Source organism: Paraphaeosphaeria sporulosa, assembly GCF_001642045.1.
Source record: "Paraphaeosphaeria sporulosa strain AP3s5-JAC2a unplaced genomic scaffold CC84scaffold_8, whole genome shotgun sequence".
NCBI lineage: Eukaryota > Fungi > Ascomycota > Dothideomycetes > Pleosporales > Didymosphaeriaceae > Paraphaeosphaeria > Paraphaeosphaeria sporulosa.
The window spans coordinates 1079493-1093920 of record NW_017253367.1 but is presented as its reverse complement, the minus strand read 5'-3'; the positions used below and the strand labels follow the sequence as shown (position 1 = coordinate 1093920).

The window sequence follows — 14428 nt, the reverse complement described above, 5'->3', positions numbered from 1 at the left end:
GCCTTTCGCCATCTAAAGCTTGGTCGCCAGATGATGGTGCGATCTGGCTGCTATCGTTGTCGTGCGTGCTAGCTTGTCGAGGCTGCATAATGCAAGTGAATGCCAAGACATTAAAAGTGCTGCTGTGATTCATTGTTGGGCGAGGCAGGCAGTGTCTTTCAGCAGCTCCCGCTACGATCACGAATCGCTTGGGTTTCCAAAAGCTGGGTTGATGTCTGTTACTTTGAAACTCGTATATTGTCTTTGGCGTATTGATATCATTGACGTGTAGGTCTAAGCTCCGGCTGACCCTGGTATACCGGTATCTAGCGTTATCCGCTATCGCCGCACCTCCGACGACGAAGCTGCGTCCAAGTCGCATCGTCACCAGTTCCCCACCTTCCAATGTCCTCAGCGGCGGCAACCCAGGCCGACAAGAAACGCAAGCACTCGGGCCGGACCATCAAAGAGCTGTTCACCTCGCAGCACAAGCCAAACGTCTCCGGCTCAGCTCCCCTCTCGCCTTCGTCGAAGCGCCCCAAGCTCGGCAGCTCCCCAGTTGCAGTTAGCACGACCCCAGAGAAGGCTATGAGCACCGCCAACATGTACCACTTCCCGAGCAAGCGGGGCGAGCCCGAGGTCATCGACCTAGGCTCGAGCCCAGACAACAGCCCCGCGCGAATGACGGGCATTCGGAAGGCGACGCCCAACTTGAGCGCAAATAATGGACCGAAGAAACTGCTGGTTAAGAACTTCAGGCCGACGCGAAGTGTCGACCCCAAGGCGTTCCTCGACCAAACATGGCAAAAGGTGGATGCCGCGTTGGACACGATCTTCCAGCAGGGCAAGATCAACTTCAGCCTCGAGGAGCTCTACCGAGGCGTCGAAAATATCTGTCGCCAGGGAATGGCCGTGGAAGCGAAGAAAAGACTGGTGCTAAAGTGCAAAACGCATGTGAATGGACCCTTGAAGCAGCGAGTCGAAGAGAAGTTGGAGAGGCAGAACATCGATGTATTGAGGGCGACGCAGCAGGCTTGGGCAGATTGGAACGAACAACTGGTATGTCGCGACTGACTTGTGTGGGCCGGCGCAGGAGGATGAGCTAACTTTGCGCAGAAATACGTGGACTGGATCTTCTGCTACCTCGACCGGTCATTTCTGCTGCCCAAGCAAGAATCACTCCGCGACATCACCGTCAAGCTGTTTCGCACCAATATTTTCGAGCATCCGAAGCTCAATTCCCGCATTGTAGACGGCGCATGCGATCTCATCGCGATCGATCGAGCGGGCGAAGATCTCGACCGGAAGACGTTTTCTCAGGCTGTCGACATGTTCCATGATATGCAGGTCTACACCCATTACTTCGAACCGCGCATGCTCGAATTTAGCCAGACTTTTGTTAAGGAGTGGGCGGACAGGGAAAGTTTGGAGCTAAGCCTCCCTGCTTACGTCAAGAGTGCGCTGTCGCTCATGAAGCGCGAAATCGCACGAGTGGAGATCTTCCGGTTAGACGGATCAACCAAGCGCGACCTTTTGACTTTGTTGGAGGACCATATCATCTCACGAAAAGAGGCGAGGCTCACCAACCAAGACGACTTCGCGGACCTACTCGAGGATAACGCAGTGGAAGACCTTCAGCGCCTGTACACCCTTCTTGAGCGACGCAAGTTGGGCGTAAACTTGCGATCGGCGTTCATGAAATGGATAGAGGACACCGGTACTGCTATTGTCTTCGATGAAAAAGATCAGGATGGCATGGTAGTGAAGCTTCTAACAATGAAGCGCCAGCTAGACGCCATCTGGAAATCATCATTCCATCGCAGCTCGGCCCTGGGACAAGGCCTGCGCGAATCGTTTGAGGCTTTCATGAACAAAACCAAGAAGTCCAGTGGAACGTGGAATACAGATAACTCTAAGCCTGGAGAGATGATCGCAAAATATGTGGATATGTTGCTGAGAGGCGGAGCCAAGGCCATTCCTGCGCAGTTGAGCAGAAAGACTGAAAAGGCTGTGGATGTGGATGGTGAAGAAGACAACGAGGACGTGGTTTTTGACGAAGACACTGAAGTCAACAATCAGCTTGACCAGGTCCTCGATCTTTTCCGATTCGTACACGGCAAAGCGGTCTTCGAAGCTTTCTACAAGAAGGACCTTGCCCGTCGGTTGTTGATGGGCCGAAGTGCCAGTGCCGATGCTGAGAGGAGCATGCTATCACGATTAAAGACTGGTAAATATCCTAAGCTGTTCGCTGCTATACCAGTGCTAACATGGCGTCAGAATGCGGTGCTGGCTTCACGGCCAACCTAGAGCAGATGTTCAAGGACATCGAGCTGTCTCGCGAAGAAATGTCTTCCTACAAGATGATTTCGGAGGAGCGGAATGAGAAGCACGCGATCGATCTCAACGTCAATGTGCTCTCAGCCTCCTCATGGCCAACTTACCCTACAGTGCCTGTCATTATCCCGCGGCAAATTAAATCGGAGATTGACAAATTTGAGACGCACTACAAAGCGAAACACTCTGGCCGAAAACTAGATTGGAAGCATGCGCTTGCTCATTGTCAAGTCAAAGCTAAATTTCCCAAGGGCAACAAGGAGTTGGTCGTCTCTAGTTTTCAGGCGATCGTTCTCTTGCTGTTCAATGGCTTGCCAGTTGATGAACACTTGAACTACGAGTACCTCAAGGAAGCCACTGGATTACGTAAGTCTTTGTACAGTCGCTTCGCTGCTTCGATTGTTCTAAACCTTGTGTAGCACCACCGGAACTCAATCGGACGCTCCAATCGCTCGCTTGTGCGAAATTGAGGCCACTGACTAAACACCCGAAAGGCCGCGAGATCAACGAAACCGATACGTTTACTCTCAATGCTAACTTTACTGATCCGAAGTACCGGATAAAGATCAACACCGTTCAGCTCAAGGAGACCGCTGCAGAGAACAAAGAGACACACGAACGCGTTGCAGCGGACCGCAACTACGAGACGCAGGCCGCTATCGTGCGCATATTGAAGGCGAGGAAGAGAATCACCCACAGCGAGCTAGTGGCAGAAACCATCAGGGTGACCAGGAATAGAGGAACTCTGGATGTGTCAGGCATCAAGAAGAATATCGATCGCCTGATCGAGAAGGAATTCTTGGAGAGGGAGGACGACGGGATGTACGCTTATATCGCCTAAGCTCGTGCAGCAAGACAACTGCAAGGTCTCCATACTGTAATGGGTATGGGATCGAAGGTGTTGTTAGTATACTATACGTAGGCGAGGAACAAGCGACTACGTCACTACCGCTGGAATACATATATTCGTCTTCGAGCTGGTCCAGGATCCATCACAGTAGCCAATTGGCGTTTGACAGCAGCGTATGGCATGCAGCCATCCCTGTACGTGCATGCTACGACCAGTCCCAAGTGTTGTAACTGCAAACCTCGGTCTTTCTCTTCCCGACGACATTTTTCCATATCTCTTTAGACAAAACAGGTATAACACTTCACGTCGCTCACAGCGCAGGACGGAAAGGAGGCATAACCCCACCATGCCAACCCCACTCTACATCCTCGTCACCGGCGCAACAGGCTTTATTGGCGCACATGTAGTCGACGAAGTAAATTCATGCAATTACTATAGCACTTGTATGAAGACCACTAATTCATACCACCGCAGCTTCTGCGCCGCGGCCATCGCGTCCGCGCCGCAACACGCTCCCTCCCCAAAGGCGAGCTCATGAAGATATCGCGCCCGCAGTATGCCGCGCAGCTCGACATCGTACAAGTACCCGATTTCGCTACCTTGGCTTCCTTCACAGACGCCGTCCAAGGCGTCGACGGCATCATCCACGTCGCCAGCCCCTTCACCTATGCCACCACCGACAACGAGAAGGAGCTCGTTAAACCCGCCATCGCGGGAGTAAGAGCCGTACTGGAAGCCGCTGCGCAAGAAAAGACAATAAAGAGGGTCGTTATCACAAGTAGTTTTGCGGCAGTGCTGGATGTAGGGCGGAGGCCGCCGCCGCGTTTCACATACACGGCGGAGGACTGGAATCCACTGACGTACGAGGAGGCCGTGGCGAAGGAGACGAGTGCTGTGGTCGCGTACCGCGGGTCGAAGAAGTTTGCGGAGCTGGCAGCATGGGAGTTTGTGAGGGAGCGCAAGCCCGGATTTGACGTGGTGACACTTTGTCCGCCGATGACGTTTGGGCCGATAGCGCACCCTGTTGAGCGCCTCGCTGATCTGAACGAGAGCAATGCGATGCTGTGGGCGGTCGCGAGCGGGAGGGAGATGCCTGTCGCTCGTGTGCCGTTTTGGGTTGATGTGAGGGATTTGGCGGTTGCGCATGTGGAGGCGCTATGCAGGCTTGAGGCAGGCGAGAAGAGGTTTGTGGTGGCCAGTGGGGAGAAGTTTTCGTATGGGCTGGTGAAGACGGTCGTGGAGGAGGAGTTTGAGTGGGGCAGGGGGAGGGTCGCGAAGGGGGAGCAGGAGGTGGATGATAGCTATGACTTGGATGGAGAGACGGCGGGGAGGGTGCTGAGGGTCAGGTATAGGCGGTTCCGGGATACGGTAAGGGACTTTGTGGAGCAGGCTGTGAAAATGGAGGAGAGGGAGAAGAGCTGAGATGAGCTCACGTGTAGGTATGCTTCCATTTCGCTAGAAAAGATAGTTACTTCAGCCCGAAAGATTTATCATCGCTCAAGCCCCACCAAGTATCCTGATACACCGATTTCGTTCAATGAGACAATTGAACTCGATCTCGATTAGACTCCGCATTGATCGATTACCGTCCAAGGGCGTTGTGCTTTCGGCTCCTTACATTTGGGCGGGGACAGGAGCAACGTGCCTTGCCTCATCCGTAAGTGGCGGCTGCAACACAAGAAAGTCGCGACTAGGGCATTTATGTCTTCAATGAATAACGCACTACAATCCGATAGTTGTAACCATGAGATGCCATGCAACGCGACGTAGAGCGGGCGCTCAGTCGCACGAAGCATGGGGCAATGATGTACAGGAAAAGTCTTGGCACAAGACGCACAGGCAAAGTCGCGTCTACTGGTCCCCGCCCAACGCGTAACATCAACATCATCCCCTCATAATTTATTTGCGACGCGCATTCGCGCCGGCCTTACCTCAACCCTTTTCGCGCAGCCACAATGAGCGCAGAGGTCGCGTCACCCAGTGCTGCCGACATTACATCCTCCGCGCCGTCGCGGCGCAAATCCGGACGCGTGCCCACCCAGCGTCAGCTATACTCCCCTACCGGAAGTGCGAAGAGGAAGCGTGGTGATGGAAACGATAGCGATGTTGACAGTAACACGCCTTCGTCCGAAGAAGAGGACTCAGAGAGCATCTCAGACGAAGAAGAACTGAAAGAGCGCCGGAAACAGAGCAGAAAGAAGAAGAGCGCGACATCCGCAAGGAAGCCTCCACAGAAGAAACCCAAAACCAATGGCGAAATTACGGGTCTTGCAATTCGCCCCGCGACGGGCGCGAAGAAGAAGGCAGCGCGACCACGGAAGGCGGCCCTTCGCAAGAGCGCGCTAGTCGAGCAGGATGCTGACGGCCTATATGGTAAGATATTGGGCTAGACTCCCGTGTATGACGTGGATGTTCACACTGCGATAGCTGAGATATTTGCGCGCGGAACGCGCCTGAACGACGTCGCGGCGCAATGGATCAGCCGATTTCACGAACACGAGGCAAAGGCTGTGGCGGAAATCGTCAATCTTGTCATTCGGGCAGCAGGATGCCACGTTCAAATCGATGAGGAGGATATCGCCGACCCAGACAACTGCCCACATAGGCTGGGTGATCTTCAAGATGAATACAACGCGGTACGTGCGATGGAAGCGCGGCACACGCTTTTCTGACAGACTGCAGGAACAAGTAACCGACTACCCACTCATATCAAAGGCCAGAGGCGCTGCTGCTTTCCGAAACGCGCTACACGGCTTCTTTGTCGCCTTGACTCAAACAATCGCACAGACTGGCCTCATGTACGAGGAGAACCAACTCATGGAGAATATACAGGTGTGGATCTGCACCATGACTTCCGCCACCAACCGCCCTTTTCGTCATACCAGCACAGTGGCGGCGCTAGGCGTTACCTCAGGATTAACTCGAATCGCAAGCGACATCGCAGAGAGCACAGCAAAGATGATGCGACAGAAGGAAACCGAATCGAAAAAGGCGCGGGCAAACAAGTCGCGCTTGGCCACAATTGACCAAGAAGTGGAGGAGCTTAATCAAAAGCTCGAGCATGTGAAGGCCCTCATTACGGATTGGTTCGATACGGTCTACGTCCACCGATACCGCGATGTGGACCCTAAGATCCGGGTTGAGTGTTGCGAGGCGCTGGCAGATTGGATCATGACATATCCTGACAAATTCTTCGACGGACAACATCTGCGATATCTAGGCTGGATACTTTCGGATACTAACGAGGGCACTCGCGCCGAGGTTCTCAAGCAGCTTGCAAACCTGTACCATGACAAGGACAAGCTTGCTGGTTTGAAGACTTTCACTGAACGCTTTAGGGCTCGTATAGTCGAAATAGCAACTCGCGACGCGCACACCAACATCCGGGCTAGCGCAGTTGAGCTGCTTGACATACTACGTGAAGCCGGATTTTTGGAGCCTGACGATATCGATACTGTAGGCAAGCTCATCTTTGACTCGGAACCGAAAGTCCGGAAGGCTGTTGTTGGCTTCTTTGCCGAGAATGTGAACGCAGCCTACGAAGTTCAAATAGATGATATGGGTGGACAGGAAGCGCTTGACGAGGCGCTTGCCGAGCCAGATGACGACGAATACAAAAACCCCAGGCTCGAATGGCTAAAGATGAAGTGTCTTGTCGAGCAACTACTTTCTTACGATGAAGATACTGGGCTTCCTTCGCAGATCGAGCGCGTCACCCCTTATGGTGCGGAGCTGGGTCTGGTCGCTGCGGGAATAGAGTCGCGTTTCTCTCTCGCTGCTCAGGCGCTGTATGATGCAATCCCCGAGGTCCGGTCTTGGGAAGTGTTGGCAGGCTATCTCCTTTACGATCACTCGCAGACCTCTACTGATGTTGCGGGCGACGATGCCGAGTCTCTGCTGCGACGGAATTGTAAGCTGGAAGAGCATGAGGAAACCGCGCTGCTCGATATTTTAAATGCATCTGTCCGGATACGACTACAACGACTAGCCGAGACACAAAAAGACAAAAAGAGGACAAAGGCGCAGCGCAATCAAGACCAGATCGAGCAAGAAGACACGGCGAAAAGGCTGACGACTCTCATACCGGAACTGCTCAAGAAATTTGGTGCGCTGCCAGAAGCTGCTTCATTGTGCCTGCGTCTCGAGCGCGAGCTCAATTTGGATGTTTTCCAGGAATTACGGCAGAACACTGCTCTGACAGCGCTACTGGACGATATCAACAAACAGTTCCTCACCCACAATAGCGAACGCGTTCTCGGTGAAGCAATTACCTCGATTCTTCACGCTTTAGGCAATGACGAGCTCCGGGAGCTTGTCGATAGCAAGACCCAATCTCTATGGGATGACCTCTCCGGAACATTCGACGCATTGCGACGAGGGCGAGATCTCTCCGCTCGTGGGAGTGTGGAACAGAACATTCTTGCCGGCATCTCCAACATCGTGTTGAAAATGTCGGAGCTTGCAAAAGCGTCAGAGCCCGGAGTCTTGGACCAAGTACCGGCACCGACAAAGGCAAGGACGAAGAATAAGAAAGTTGCTCAACTAGACACCCCACCAATTTCGGCCCTACTGGAGATTCTCGAGCGAGGTGTACCTGTGGATGGCGTGGACGCCGAAGTTGATGAAGCCGAGAATGCTCTGGTTCGCCACACCATGTTGTTGATGCTTCCATATTTCCTCTGGAAGTGCAGGAATTTTTCGACACGCATTGAGGCAGGCACACGGATACCTGACGATGAGCTTACGATGGTAGCAGAGCGACGAGATGTCTGCATTACTGCACTTATGCGGATAATCGAAAGTAGGAAGGGTGCAGACGAGCTTAGAGTCGAAGCAGCTGACCTCTTGCTTGATTTGTACAATCTGTTCCGAGCACTGAAGGCTATACAAGCGAAAGCCAGCAAGAGTGCAAAGAAACCAAATGGTCGCGCGTCTAATGAAAACGACGACTGGGAAGCCTTATGCCAGGAGATTGACGGCAAGACCGTGCGATTGCTTCTACAGATTCTGACCGGCCTGGAGAACAATCTTGCAAAGCGTCTCCGCAAGCGCCTCGAAGGCCCAGACGTCGACGACGACCCGATGGACGATGATGAGGATCCCGAGAGTAGCGACGACGAAGGCGACGACGAGCAAATCCAGAACCAGAAGCAAATCCGCGCTTTGCTTGCCGAAGAGCGCCTCTGCACCTTCGGCAGCCGCGTCGTGCACAGCGTCCAAGTCGGCTCTCTCGATGCCGACAATGAGAAGACTGTGCGCACGCGTCTAGAGCGCAACAAGGCCAAGCTGACGCCCAGTTGGAAGGAAGTCGTCGGTCATCTCGACATTAGCAAGCAAGTCAAGGGCAAGGGCGGGAAGAAAGCCCCGGCGGCAAAGGAGTTGGCGAAGGCTGCCAAGAGCAAGACTATCGTTGTAGAAGATGACAGTGAAGATGAGGAAGTGCAGGACGATCCGATTGAGGATGACGAGATGCCTGATGCGGATGCAGAGGCGGGAGCGGAGGCAGAAGGACGGATCAACGGCGATGCGGAGAGCGCGAATGGGGATGTGGAGAGGGAGAGTGTGCTGGGTGATTAGTGCATTCCGCGTTGTATGAGCAGAGGACGAATCCGGCTTTTGTGGGTGTGCTTGCTTGTTTCTGCTCCTGTGGTGTTTCTTTCGTGCGCATAATTGTTCAAGAGGGCTGTGTGGTTGTGTCGGTATACCTCTGTGTATGGCGTTCTGCGGGGTCATGAGGGCGTTCAGGACTGGGAAGGGAATTGTTGTGAGGGCTTGTTTCAGAGATAGTGTGTGTATGGTTGTGGATGTTTGAAGTGTATGCGTGCTGTTCATTCTGCACTGGTGTCGTGTGCCTCTATAGCTGTTGGGGCGATCATCTGCGTTATCTCAAGCTTCACTTGGGCAAATGAAGAGGAAGTTGCAGTGAAGTCGGCATCTCGCACTAGGTATCCGCCGCAAAAATGCAGGGTCACGCATTACAGTTTTCTATGTGGCTAGGAACCAAGAACACGTCCTCACATTGGTTCGTTAGTCACTCAGTGCCCTCGATGTTTGGTTCCGCACACCGTTGATTAGCCCACCTTCACGCCTTGATTCCTGTCCAAAGCGTAATTGACTCGGGTATTCCATTATAACATCATCATTGTGAGCCCATTCGGTAACTATCGTCGCCACGAGACTGTGTCGTACTTCACATTGTATGACCGCGCTTTCACAATCGATTTCTGGTTACGTTACTACAGGATTACATGCATCACAAGTAAGACAACGGAATACTTCACATCGTGATGACGAACACGATGGCAGTGGGGTATAAACCCTCTGCCACGCTGTCCATAGGGCTTCTTTCGACAATCTCATGAAACACACACATATACGTACACAGGATCTTTATTCAAGCAGCAGCATAACACCCACCATTAGGAAGACATACAAGATACCGATCCATCAACAACTACATATATATATCCGATACGAGAACACGGGAAGCGAAACCAGAGAAAGAAGAAAGAAAACACACAGTCCACCACCTTGTTTCGGTACAAAGTCCACTTTCAGCGACTTTGTCGACTTTTCAGAAGCCGAACAAGCGAACAATGAGTCCTGAACATTGCACTTTGAGATTGACATTCTGATGCCATTTCTCGAAATCCGGTAAGCAGGACGAGACATGGTTATATGATATTGTGACAATGGAAAACCCAGGCACTCGGAAATGTGTCAGCTGTTATCTGAGCAAAGCAGCAGGCAATTACCTTAGATCAATATGCAATACATGCTTCGAAAGTGGTATGACTTGCGATTATGACTTCCAAAGACACATCCCGCAGAACGTATATGAGGGAAACCTAAATCCTACGGACTATTCTTCAGCATGGGCGTGGAGGGAAGCCAAATCCGACGAAAAGAACAGAGCATCGAGAGCGTTACTTGACGAAGGCGAGGACAACGAGGACGACGAAGACGATGATGGAGATGTTGGAATAACCGAAATTACACAGAGCATGCAAAGCACTTCCTTAAGTGCATCGGGAGGCCCGTACCGTAGACGGAGAATTGTACCCCATATCGGCGAGTCAATGGCCAATCCAAAGAGAAGGGTTATATACAGCAATCGAAAAGAAATGGATGCATTCTAGAGACGAAGACTAATGCTGTATGTCCCTAGTCATCTGGCCGAAATTATTGAAAGAGCGTAGAACGTCGTTAAGCGAGGGAGTAGAGCATAAATGAAGCTACCAGACTAGATGCAGTGCAATTATACCATAGATAACTGAAACGAGTATACTTACAAAGACGGGGTTAACGCGAAACTGAAAATATGAGTATGACAGCCTTTCACCTGATCACGTCTTGCGCAGAAGGACTGGTACAATTCAATATGCTATTGTCCCATTAACCAGTGCAGCAAAGCTACCAGATTCACGAGTGGGTACATACCAAGCACGCAGGAATATATGGGATATGTGATGCAGAGCTTGAGTGCGCTGTGCGCTACAAAGCTCTACGCACGCGCGTTCATGTAGCTCTGGTACCTTAACAACAGGTCACCTTTATTACATCACTACACTTTCAACTGCGACGACTGGGCTGCTGCCTAGCTCACGCGAACAACACGCCAGAGCAAAGCACGGAGGAGGTCCAGATGTCTGTTCGCAAGCGACACAATCACGGCTTCCGCTAGTGATCGGCGGCGTGTTCCTTATGAGAAATATACCGTACCTATGGTAGTTTATTACGGCTTCTTCTTTTCTTGCCGGATGCATGAGTATCTTAGTACAGTGTGGTGAAGATTGGGTGAACAATTTGTTCGGAGGCGACATGCACTTCGGAGCCGCTCTTTCTACGTTTCTCGCTGCTGAGAATGTGCGAGGAATTCTGGTCACGTTATCTATTGAGGTTCCTTGACTCATCGCTTCGTGGGTGGGGTCTAATTGTCTCAGGCATAATCCTAGTTGCAAGTGGACCGTGCGAAATGACACATTCATGCGTACATTCTCCGACCACCGTGGGCCAAAACTACCAGTCAAAGCTTTAAGGGCTTCAAGGCGAATCAGATTCGAAGATCTCGTTTTAAGTGCTTTCCTGAAGCATGCGTATCCCTATGCGCAACGTCTCCGCGGTGGAGACGAGCATCCATCATAATGGACTGGAACCATTATAGAGACCAGATGTGATAAGAATGAAGATTTTCAATCCACATATCAAAGCACTGAGGACGTAGGTTCCGATAGGGCTCTGTGTCTAAATCACCCCTTTGTAAGGTAGCATACTACTGACCCTGGTCGAGTTCTACTCGCCCGATCACGTCGACGGCGACGTTCGAATACATGGGATGCACGCTCTGCGGTAGTGGGCTCAGATTCTTGATATATAATACGATGTATTTACTCTCCTCGCATGCTCCTTACGCGGATCTCTTACTCGCCCGTCCCTAATCACTATTCGTCTACATTACAAGAGTACATATGCCTTTTTACAACATGGCAAAGAAAGTACCTACCGTTGAGCCCGTATCGGTGACGGACGAACAGTCGCCCAAAGCATCAATCGAGCCTAAACGCCCGGGTACCAGTGGTACAGAGCTCCTCTTGACTACCAATCGTCGCACAGCTTCTCAACAATACGCTGCCGCGCAAAGGGCAGAAAATGCGTACAAGGCCAAGAAACGATCAGCGAGCGCACGTCAACATCGTTCTGAGGCCGCATCCCACTTCAAGTTGTCCGCACACCACATGAAAGAGGGCTTCAAGAGCTGCTGGAGCATGGTAACTGCAGTGCCGTGGGTGTTTAAGGCATGGAAAGAAGATCGACAAGCGATGAAAGAAAAGAAGGCGGTCGAGAGATACATGGAGAAGAAGAAGAAGCTTGAGGAGCGCATAGCAAAGCAGGAGGTTGCTCAGGAGAAGGAGAAGGAACCGGAGGCGTGAGGTCACTCACCAACCGATCATCGACTTTGCTTCCACCATCCCATATCCGACATATTTCCTCAGCAGCGAGTCCCAAACATCACCATTACCACCGCAACAAAAACTATTGCCTCACTGCTCTAAGGAGCCGCCTACCCGGGTTCCAAAATCCGGAGAACCACCTCATCGCCTATTTTCATTTGTCCTGAATTATTTGCATTTAGATCTACACTCTCGCCAGTCTATGGCCTCTCATTATGTTTCTTTTATCCCGCTCAACCTATCGTCGGATTTCTTACTGCTTCAGCGATTGTGTGTCTGTCAGGTATACCCAGGAGTTTGGCAAGATTCAGGATATTGTGCCGTTTTACGAAGACGGAACGATATGAACCGAAAATCATGCCTATCCACTCTGGTTCGAACGCATTACGAAAGCGTTCGTATCTCCTGAGTGACCAACACTATATAATGTATACAACAGCGTTCCCTTGGAACTACTCTATTGACTCTCGCAAGCTTTTGTGATGCATGCAATGGGTTGGTTTTGTGAAAAATGGTCGCTATAGGTGACACTGTTCATTGGAAGAATCGTGCTAGCCACAGCCCCAGGAGGTAATACTTTGGCAATGAACGGTCAAACACTGTGCAATCGAAGCCTTGTTTGAGGAGCATGCAACGGATTATCCGCACGCTGGCTATTACGAGAGTGCGGCACTTCTACACTTCTTTCTGTTGCCCACGTTACCTTCTAGCTAGTGAAGGGGCAGCCACGGCAGGTTGTTTGACGTCTTCAATGCGAGGAATATTTAGATTACCCGCCAATGCACCGCATTCACTCATCTCTGAAATGACCGTCATAACAAGGACTTTTAAGATAATAGGCCAACAGTCACTCCCAGCTTCAAAGGGACACCAATGGCCTTGATTATAACCTTAGCCAACGGACAATACCACAGCTTCCCTAGATCTTCACTTTGCCCACTTTAAAGCATCGCCACTCTGTCACCTTCCTGATATTTACCACCCACCTTACTCTCTCTTTCTATCAAATTGACAACGCAACCCATTTGATATCGATCCCTAGGGTTGCTTGATGATACCCCACCAAAATCCAGTCATGTCGCAACTACGGCGAACAAGGAGCTGTGCGTGGGCTCTACTATTACGGCTATAGAGGAAGTTGCTGAGTTGGCGGCAGAGGAGGACGATCAGGGTGAAGTATTCGATGAGAATACTTCACGAAAGGATTGGGAGATGGGGCAGGACGAGACCGATAGCGAGGATGACATGGAGAGCGAGGACAAGAACGAGGACAAGGAAGAACAGGGTGAAACAAACAGCGAGGATGAGGTGTATGACGACTATGTAGATGAGGAAGCATAATCGCACTACGCAACGAAGGCAAATCCCATTGCCGCAACAGAGCTGGATGAGCGCAATTTTGGCGATGGGCCAGCAGACATCGTTTTGACTCCTTTTTAAAAATCGGCAACTCTTGGCAGTGACCCAGAAATGCTTGGTCGGCGTGGGTTTAGCCTAGATGAAGTTTCTAGCCCTTTATTGTTTACAGTAAAGCGAAGTGGCAGTGGTCAAAGTATTGTGCTTGATATCGGTGTGTCTTCTGAGCTAATATGCATTCCCGCTGTGGCACTGAGCCTAGAGTAGAATAACAGATGGACACGGCTCAGTACAGACGACGTAGCAAGTTGGAAGCATGACATTCAAAGCATACAGTCCCCCTAGTGATGCCATCCCTGCCCTCTTAACGCTCCCCTCTACTATTTCCTTCCCCTTTCCCCTTCCGCACTCTCCCCACCGACCCTACCACCACCAAAACGGGACCCACATCCCTTTCAAGCAGTTCTGCCCCAGCGGCCGCACATGCACGTAGCTCGGTACCACCAAGCACACCACTAACCCCAGCAGCACTAAAACAGCATAGAAGACCACAAAAACAGTCAAGAAAGCGATCAGCGTAAGGAGCAGGGTCCTCAGGTGCCGACGACTTTCTGGGCGGTATCTAGGCGCGGTGGAGGAAGGCGGTGGTAGACGGTGGCCTGGACATGTTGGAGGGGCCTGTGGATGGTGGTCAGCGGTGGGATAGGGCGGAGGCGGAGGCGGAATGGGGCTAGAGGCAGAGTCGGCGTGCTTGGTGTCGTGAGGGAGTAGTGGCTCGCGCTCGGAGGTGGAGCGGGTGTTGTAGGGGTTGATTGGCGTCATACGACCGTAAGGGGTGGCTGTCGCCATGGAGGGTGCGGAACACCTGGTTTGTGCGGCGACGGAGTGGGTTGTTGATATATTTGCTGTATCGCTGCTGCCTAAGGTTCGGGTAGGATCGTTGACGGCACCCTGGCTG

At 51.7% G+C, this 14428-nt stretch overlaps 7 protein-coding genes across 7 annotated transcripts; 6 read left to right on the top strand and 1 right to left on the bottom strand.

Annotated features, from left to right (window-relative positions):
* The first annotated feature begins 359 nt into the window (after positions 1-359).
* CC84DRAFT_1261591 (Cullin-domain-containing protein) lies at positions 360-3311 on the top strand. Its single transcript, XM_018185079.1, has 4 exons — positions 360-1038; positions 1096-2206; positions 2257-2679; positions 2733-3311. Exons 1-4 carry the CDS (start codon positions 385-387, stop codon positions 3152-3154), a joined length of 2610 nt encoding a protein of 869 aa, XP_018033294.1. The 5' UTR covers positions 360-384; the 3' UTR covers positions 3155-3311.
* A 100-nt stretch (positions 3312-3411) lies between these two features.
* Positions 3412-4585, top strand: CC84DRAFT_1151107 (NAD(P)-binding protein; the record flags this gene model as incomplete). Its single annotated transcript, XM_018176727.1, has 2 exons — positions 3412-3578; positions 3638-4585. The coding sequence occupies exons 1-2, from the start codon at positions 3510-3512 to the stop codon at positions 4583-4585; spliced, it is 1017 nt and encodes a 338-aa protein (XP_018033293.1). The 5' UTR covers positions 3412-3509.
* A 49-nt stretch (positions 4586-4634) lies between these two features.
* CC84DRAFT_1166713 (uncharacterized protein) lies at positions 4635-4930 on the top strand. Its single transcript, XM_018179033.1, has one exon. The coding sequence runs from the start codon at positions 4701-4703 to the stop codon at positions 4875-4877; it is 177 nt and encodes a 58-aa protein (XP_018033292.1). The 5' UTR covers positions 4635-4700; the 3' UTR covers positions 4878-4930.
* A 111-nt stretch (positions 4931-5041) lies between these two features.
* Positions 5042-9084, top strand: CC84DRAFT_1151105 (STAG-domain-containing protein). Its single transcript, XM_018176726.1, has 3 exons — positions 5042-5536; positions 5591-5799; positions 5846-9084. Exons 1-3 carry the CDS (start codon positions 5119-5121, stop codon positions 8738-8740), a joined length of 3522 nt encoding a protein of 1173 aa, XP_018033291.1. The 5' UTR covers positions 5042-5118; the 3' UTR covers positions 8741-9084.
* A 771-nt stretch (positions 9085-9855) lies between these two features.
* CC84DRAFT_1250902 (uncharacterized protein) lies at positions 9856-10302 on the top strand (the record flags this gene model as incomplete). The annotated part of the gene is made up of 1 exon (XM_018184316.1): positions 9856-10302. The coding sequence occupies one exon, from the start codon at positions 9856-9858 to the stop codon at positions 10300-10302; it is 447 nt and encodes a 148-aa protein (XP_018033290.1).
* A 1241-nt stretch (positions 10303-11543) lies between these two features.
* Positions 11544-12191, top strand: CC84DRAFT_938038 (uncharacterized protein). Its single transcript, XM_018187919.1, has one exon. It carries the CDS (start codon positions 11632-11634, stop codon positions 12091-12093), a length of 462 nt encoding a protein of 153 aa, XP_018033289.1. The 5' UTR covers positions 11544-11631; the 3' UTR covers positions 12094-12191.
* A 1649-nt stretch (positions 12192-13840) lies between these two features.
* On the bottom strand, positions 13841-14346 carry CC84DRAFT_1166711 (uncharacterized protein). The gene has a single exon (XM_018179032.1). The coding sequence runs from the start codon at positions 14317-14319 to the stop codon at positions 13894-13896; it is 426 nt and encodes a 141-aa protein (XP_018033288.1). The 5' UTR covers positions 14320-14346; the 3' UTR covers positions 13841-13893.
* Positions 14347-14428: the final 82 nt, after the last annotated feature.